Raw genomic sequence first — 8,295 nt, forward strand, 5'->3', positions numbered from 1 at the left:
AAAAAAAAAAAAAGAAAAATAAAAAATAAAAAATAAAAGAACAAACCACAAGGAGATACCATTTCATACTCATCAGGATGCCTCCTATCAACAAACAAAAGGATATGATGAAATTGGAGCTCTGTGTACTCTTTGTGGGAATATAAAACAGTGCCACTATGGAAAACAATATGTTTCCAAAAAAAAAAATAATCTGGATATATACCCAAAATAATTTAAAACAGGATTTTGAAGAGATCTTTGAACACCCATGTTCATGTTGCCCAGGATGGACTGCAGCAGTAGCATGACCTGAGTTCACTGCAGCCTCAGCCTCCCGGGTTCAAGCGATTCTCCTGCCTCAGCCTCCCGAATACCTGGGACCACAGACATTGACATTCTTCATAACAGCTAAAATGTGGAAGTAACCAAGTGTCCATTGGCAGATGAATGGATAAACAAAAGGTAGTACATCTGTACAACGGAATATTATTCAGATTTTAAAAGTGGAGAAACTGTCCCATGCTGCCATGTGGACGGACCTTGAGAGCGCTGTGCTAAATGAGACGGGCCTGGCACAAAAGCAGCAGCACCGTGTGATTGTACTCAGATGAGGTGCCCAGGAGTCATATTTGTGGGACAGGAAGTGGGATGGTGTCTGCCAGGGCCTGGGGAAGCGGAAATGGGAGTTGTTGAATGGGTACAGGGTTTCAGGTCTACAAGATCAGTCCTGGATGTGGATGGTGGTATGGTTGCACAGCAATGTGAACAGACAACACTACTGTGCACTGAAAATGGCTAAGATGGTAAATTTTATGCGTATTTTACCACACAAATAACAATCAAAACATTAAATAATGAAAAAAGTTTTTAAAAGGGGAAGAAAATGGATACAAGTAGTGTTTATTAAACAGATGACCCTCAAAATTATTCTGTAATTTTCCACACACACAAGGCAACATACATATTGTGGGATTCCATCTATGTGAACTTCCATGACAGACAGCACTACTCATTGGTGATAGAAGTTAGAAATTGGCCGGGCGCAGTGGCTCACGCCTACAGTCCCAGCACTTTGAGAGGCCAGGGCGGGTGGATCACTTGAGGTCAGGAGTTCAACATCAGCCTGGCCGACATGGAGAAACCCCGTCTTTACTAAAAATACAAAAAATTAGCCGGGTGTGGTGGTGGGTGCCATAATCTCAGTTACAGGGGGTTGAGGCAGGAGAATCACTTGAATCCAGGAGGCGTAGGTTTCGGTGAGCCAAAATCGAGCCACTGTACTCCAGCCTGGGCGACAGAGTGAGACTTTGTCTCCAAAAAAAAAAAAAAGCATTTGCCTGGGTGAGGCGTCTGAGAGAAGCAGGATGGACTGAAAAGAGGTGTGTGGGAAACTTCTGGGGACTTGGAAATGTCCTGCATCTTGGTCAGGCTGATAGTTACACAGGCATATATGTCAGTCAGGGTTCAGCCAGAAGCAGAATCAGTAGGAGACACAAGTTAGGAGATTAACTGCAAGGAAGTGGCTTATGCACTATGGGGGCTGGTTTGGCCAGTCTGAAATCTGGAGGGCAGGCCGTCAGAAAGTTACAGTCCTGCTTTAGGTTTCTGTCATGGTTACAACAAATTTCTACGAATTTAGCGGTTCTGGTAAATTGAAAAAGGATCCCCCAGCAAATACTTGTGTCACATCCCTGGACCCCGTGAATGAATGTGACTACTGTGTTGAACCCCGTCACCACGGTGATGGGATGAGGAGGTGGGGCTTTTCAGAGGTGACAGGTCACAAGAGTAGAGTCCTGGTGAGTGGGATTTGTATCCTTATAAAAGACACCCCAGAGAACTGCCTTTTCTCTTCCGCCATGTAAAGACACACTGAGAACCAGACAGTGGGTCCTCACCAGACGCTCTCCGGTGCCTTCGTCTTGGGTTCTCAGCTTTCAGAACTGTGAAAGTCATCTGAAAACACACTTCAGACACTGCACCACTGCAATCCAGCGTGGGTGATAAAGCAAGGCTCTGTCTCAAAAAAACCCAAAAACCCAACAAAACCCAAACCAAAAAAACCCAATAGGCTGTACCATCTGCATTTCCACCAGTAATGTATGAGATTTCCAGCTGCCTCACACCCAGGCCAAGACCTGATACTGTCAAGTTTCTGTTTTGTCATTCTAATAGGTGCATAGTGGTAACTAATTGTACTGAATGTAAAAAATTACTTTTAATTTAAAAAATTGATGTATAATGCATATACAGATCTTAAATCTACAGTTCAATTAGTTTTGTCACATGCATGTACATGTGGAACCAATGAGGGCACAGTTCGCTCCCATCACCCCCAGAAATCCCTCCTTATCCCCTTTCAGGTAATAAGTCATGCCCAGAGACAACCACTGTTGTGATTTCTATCATTGGGGACTATCCATTGACTTCATGTAAATGGAGTAATAATGGATCCTTTTAAGTCTGGCTTTTTTTTTTTTTTTTTTTGAGATAGAGTCTCTCTGTTGCCCAGGCTGGAGTGCAGTGGCACGATCGTGGCTCACTGCAAGCTACGCCTCCTGGGTTCAAGTAGTTCTTCTGCCTCAGCCTCCAGAGTAGGTGGGACTACCGGCGAATACCACCACGCCCAGCTAGTTTTTGTATTATTAGTAGAGACAGGGTTTCACCATGTCTCGTTGGAGGCCAGGCTCGTCTTCAACTCCTGACCTCGTGATCTGCCTGCCTTGACTTCCCAAAGTGCTGGAATTACAGGCTTGAGCCACTGCACCCGGCCATGGAGTGTTTTTTTTTTCAGCATAAAGTTCTTGAATTCCCTTATGTTGTTATGTATGAGCTGTGTTTTCACAGCTGAATTGCATTCCATTGCATGTCTATACTTCACTGTTTATCCATCTGCCTCTTCATAGTCATCAGGATGTTTCTAGCTTTTAGCTCATGAATATTCAGATACAAATCTCTTGGTTGATGCATTTAAGAATTTATCTTGGATAAATACCTAAGGGTGAATGCTGCTTCTCAGGAGTAGATAGATACATGTTTGATAAAGACGCCACATAGTTTCCCCACGTGCTTGTACTATCTTGTGACTTCCAGTTGCTCTAATCCTTGAAAATTATTTGACATAGCCGGTCTTTTTATTTTAGCCATTCCAGAGGCTGTGGTGCTCGTGTGGTTTAATTGGCCATTTTGGTGCCTTCCTTGCCTCTTTGTGCTCATTAAAAAAACGGCTTGGGCCAGATGCAGTGGCGCACACCTGTAATCCCAGCACTTTGAGAGGCTGAGGCCAAAGGACTACTTGGGCATAGGAGTTCAGATCAGCTAATTTAAAATTTTTGAATCAGAGTCTTGCTCTGTCACCCAGGCTGTAGTGCTGTAGTGTGATCTCGGCTCACTGCAACCTTCACCTCCCAGGTTTAAGTGATTCTCATGCCTCAGCCTCCTGAGTAGCTGGGACTATAGACGCATGCTATGATGTCTGGCTAATTTTTGTATTTTTAGTAGAGAGAGGGTTTCGCCATGTTGGTGAGCCTGGTCTTGAACTCCTGACCTGAGGTGCTTCTCCTGCCTCGGTCTCCCAAAGTGCTGGGATCACAGGTGTGAGCCACCATACCCGGCCCCAGCTTTCACATTGAAGTCCATGGTGCATGTCAAATTAATTTTTGTTTATGGTATGACGTAAAGATTTGCTTTTCCTTTACAGTTACCTAGTTCTAGCACTAGTTATTTACACATTTTCCTTCCTCTGTTACATTTTATGTTATCTTAGTAAAAAGGAAAACAACCTCAACTGACCATATATTTCTGGACTCTATTCTGCTTCACCGATCTATTTATCGGTTTGCTAGTACCATACTATATTGATTACTCTAGCTTTAAAAAGCCTTGAAATCAGGCCGGGTGCAGTGGTTCACAACTGTAATCCCAGCACTTTGGGAGGCTGAGGTGGGCAGTTCATGAGGTCAGGAGTTCGAGGCCAGTGTGGCCAATATGGTGAAACACCATCTCTACTAAAAATATAAAAATTAGCCAGGCGTGATGGTGCATGCCTGTAATCCCAGCTACTTGGGAGGGTGAGGCAGAACTGCTTAAAGCCAGGAAGCAGAGGTTGCAATTAGCTGAGATTGTGCCATTGCAGTCCAGCCTGGGTGATAGAGCATGACTCCATCTCAAAAAAAAAAAAAAAGAAGCCTTGGAATCAGATAATGTAAGTCCTCTAACATTGTTCCTTTCCTTCCAGATTGCTCTGGCTACTCTAGGTCCTTTGTGTATCCATTTTAGAATCGGCTTGTCAAATTCTACAAAATGCCTGCTAGAATTAATTTGAACTGTGCTGATTCTATAGATCAGTTGGGTTAACTGATCTCTTAACCATACAGGTATTGATCGACTTACGACCTATGCAACCTACGGCCATTCGACTTTACAACCACAATCGCTAGCCACAACTGCTCCGCATCTGGCAGCGCAAATGTGGCCCAGCTGGGCGTACGACAGTGTGGACCAGCTTCCGGCAGCACTACCATCTCCGCGTGCATATAGCCTACTCAACTTATGACCAAATCGTGTTACGACCGGTCTGTCGGAACAATCGTGGTCATAAGTCGAGCACTAGCTGTATTACTCTTCTAACTCATAAACATGCTGCATCTTTTAATTTTGGTCTGTTTGATTTTGAAACCGAGTTTTGCTTGCCCAAGTTGGAGTGCAATGGTGCGACCTTGGCTCACTGCACCCTCCACCTCCTGGATTCAAGTGATTCTTCTGCCTCAGCCTCCTGAGTGGCTGGGATTACAGGTGCCTGTCACCACATCCGGCTAATGTTATATTCTTAGTAGAGATGGAGGTTTCACTATGTTGCACAGGCTGCTCTGGAACTCCTGACCTCAGGTGACCCACCTGCCTAGGCCTCCCAAAGTGCTGGGATTACAGATGTGAGCCACTGCGTCTGGCCTATTAAGGCCTTTATTCTGAGCAATGCTTTGTGGTTTTTTACATAAAGGAATTGTATATATTGTACCAAATGCATTCTTAGAAAATGGGTATTTCCAATGTCATTTTTTTTTTTCTTGGGAAGATGGGTATCACGACTTACAGGCTTCTTACATGCCTGTCTGGAAAACGACTAACAATTTGTAAAAAAAGGTCTCAGAGAACCATTAAGAACAACTGAGTGAAAGAGACCCAATCCCTTTCACACATATGATAGGGCGATATGCAGCATGGCATTTGCTTTTCCACACACAAGAGCGAAGGAACAGCTCTCAGATTCAGTGTAAAGATGTCTTTTCATTCAGAAAACTCAAGTGGTACTTGATGAAGGTAGCTAACATTATGATGTGATGTCCAGAGCCCTCTAGGTGGGACTGCCAACCGCTCAGTGCCTCTGCTGCAGAGTCACACTCTTCCCAGGGACCTGCAGCCAGTGACAGACTGAGGTGTAGAAGGGCCTAGCCATCTTGATTCTACACAGGACCACCTGACGGCCAGTTCTGCTCATCCACATTGCAGACGCTCTCACTTCTGGCCCATCACTCCCTCTGTGCTGTCTGCAGGGCCTTGCTCCACATCTGATTCTACCTCAGAACTGGGCTCTACAATGGTAATTTCCTGGGACTTGGAAGTAGCTGCTCATTGGAAGGCCTCCCCAGTGAATTTCTCCTGAGACTTCTGAATAAAACCCAGGATGTGAATGGGCTAATCTCCAGATTTTGCTGTCTGCATGCAGGAAATGCTGATGCTGAAAGGGACTGTGTCTCAGGGCAAGGGCCCCCAGCGCTTTGCTGTGAGGGCTATTTGGAGTTCAGTGGTTATTTTTCCGAAGGAAATAAATAGTGAGTATTGTACTGAGTCACAGTGTTAGAGACATGCTGTGATGGTCGACTTTGTTTCACCTGACTGGGCCAAGGGATGCTCAGATGGCTGAGAAAACATTATTTGGGGCTGCGTCTTTGAGTGTTTCCAGAAGAGGTTAGCATTTCAATTGGTAGACTGAGCAAAGATCACCTTCATCAATGAGGGTGAGCATCATCAATATGCTGAGAGCCTGAACAGAAACAAAAGGCAGAGAGAGGAAAGGCAGATTTGCTCTCTGCTTGAGTGGGGATGTCCGCCTTCTCCTTCCCTCCGATACGGGCACTCCCTGGTTCTCCAGCCCTTGAACTCAGACTGGGACACAATTGGCTCTCCTGGTTCTTAGGTCTTCAGGTTTGGTATAGAACTACGCCACTGGCATTCCCAGACCTCCAAGTCGCAGACAGCAGATGATGGGACTTCATAAGCCACTACTTTATGATAAATCTCTATCTATATAATCCTATTTATTCATTTATCTGGAGGATCCTAACACACATGCAAAAAGTATACAAAGTAAATATGGAAAAATTGAATGGTACGCATAATTTTACTGAAAATATAACTGATTAGCTCACAAAAATTGCTCAGAAATATTGCTGGGCACAGTGACTCATGCCTGTAATCCCAGCACTTTGGGAGGCTTGAGGCAGGTAGATCACCTGAGGCCAGGAGTTCAAGACCAGTCTGGCCAACATGGAGAAACCCCCGTCTCACTGAAAATATAAAAATTAGCTGGGTTAGGGTTAGGGTTAGGGTTAGAAAATCACTTGAACCCAGGAGGCGGAGGTTGCAGTGAACCGAGATTGTGCCACTGCACTGCAGTCTGGGCAATAGAGTGATCTGTTAAAAACAAACAAACAAAAACAAACAACATGTACCAACAGTTGGCCATAAGTTAAGCTGGCCTTTTACATTTATTGATATTAGGTGAAGCTATTTTCCACGTGAAAATTCTCAGGTGCATAAAAAATATAAACTTTTCTTTTTTCTTTTTGGAGACATGTCTTGCTCTGTCATCCAGGCTGGAGTGCAGTGATGCAATCATGGCTCATTGTAGCCTTGACCTCCTCATCTCAAGCGATCCTCCCACCTCAGCCTCCCAAGTAGCTGGCACTACAGGCACGTGTCACCATGCTTGGCTAACTTTTAACAAGAAACATGGCAGTTTTAAAAATCAGACTCCATTTTCTCTATAGATTCCATTCTAGGAATAAAAGTAAATTTCAAGGTCTTGAACTTCTAGCCTCATGTAATTCTCTCACCTCAGCCTTTCAAAGTGCTGGGATTACAGGCTTGAGAGACTATGCCCAGCTAAAATATAAACGTTTCTAGACAGCTAAATCTAAGACAACTTTTAGGGAAGACAACATGTAAAACTCTATATAAAAAGCTTCTGTGACTGAAGGACAGCAGGGAGAATAATTTTAAGTCCTTTATTTTGAGTATCAGTAATCACGTTTTCAAAATATAATTTCTATTTAAAGGTATCAGTACCATAAATCTGTATCTTACAGTAGGAAATATAAGAGTAAACAGCCTATATACACTTTGCACTATTTACACAATTTTATATACACAACCCTATATAGTATGTACTCATCTCCAGAAAAACCACCTACAATCCATTTGTCTGGACTGTGGACAAGTGGTTTTTGTCTTCTTGTTTTTTTCCTTTTTGTGGAGAACGGGGTCTCGCTATATTGCCCAGGCAGGTCTCAAACTCCTGGGCTCAAGCTATCTTCCCGCCTCTGCCTCCCTAAGAGTTGGGATTACAGGTGTGAGCCACAGCGCCCGGCCGACAAGTGGTTTTTGAGTCAGGGTCTCACTCACCCAGGTTGCACTGCAGTAGTACAATCATGGCTCACTGCAGCCTTGACCTCCTGGGCTCCAGTCATCCTCCCATCCTGGCCTCCCAAGTATCTGGGACTACAGGCGTGTACCACCACGTCTGGATACATTTTGTGTTTTTGGCAGAATGGGGTTTCACCATGTTGGCCAGGCTGGCCTCGAACTCCTGGGCTGCAGTGATCCGCCTGCCTCGGCCTCCCACAGTGCTGGGGTTAGAGGCGTGAGCGACTGTGCCTGGCTGACTGCGGACAAGTTTTACAAATAAACCAAAATAAAAGATTCCCATTTTTCAGCTGCACATGGTGGAGATGTACATGTGTGACGATGAAGTCTGAGATATTTGTCACACTGAAGGTGTTTAACTTTGCTCCATGCCGGCCATGAGTGACAGTGCTAGAGATTCCACTGCGGGGAGAATAAAAATAAGGTCAGAACAACAGGTTCAAATTAGTTCAAAAAACTTTGTTTGTTTTTGAGACTGAGTTCTGCTCTGTCACCCAGGCTGGAGTGCAGTGGCACGATCTAGGCTCACTGCAACCTCCGCCTCCTGTGTTCAAGCAATTCTCCTGCCTTAGCCTCCTGAGTAGCTGGGATTACAGGCACGTGCCACCA

The 8,295-nt window shown here is 44.6% G+C and overlaps 1 protein-coding gene across 1 annotated transcript in view; it reads right to left on the reverse strand.

The window, feature by feature from the left end:
• Positions 1-6,935: 6,935 nt before the first annotated feature.
• Positions 6,936-8,295, reverse strand: part of TUBGCP5 (tubulin gamma complex associated protein 5) — a 40,679-nt gene continuing 39,319 nt past the window's right edge. Inside the window, exon 21 of the mRNA XM_037731342.1 lies at positions 6,936-7,039. Coding sequence (XP_037587270.1) covers positions 7,003-7,039 — 37 coding nt within the window. The 3' untranslated portion in view covers positions 6,936-7,002. The remainder of the gene's footprint in view (positions 7,040-8,295) is intronic.

Source organism: Cebus imitator, unplaced genomic scaffold (genome assembly GCF_001604975.1).
Source record: "Cebus imitator isolate Cc_AM_T3 unplaced genomic scaffold, Cebus_imitator-1.0 Scaffold392, whole genome shotgun sequence".
NCBI lineage: Eukaryota > Metazoa > Chordata > Mammalia > Primates > Cebidae > Cebus > Cebus imitator.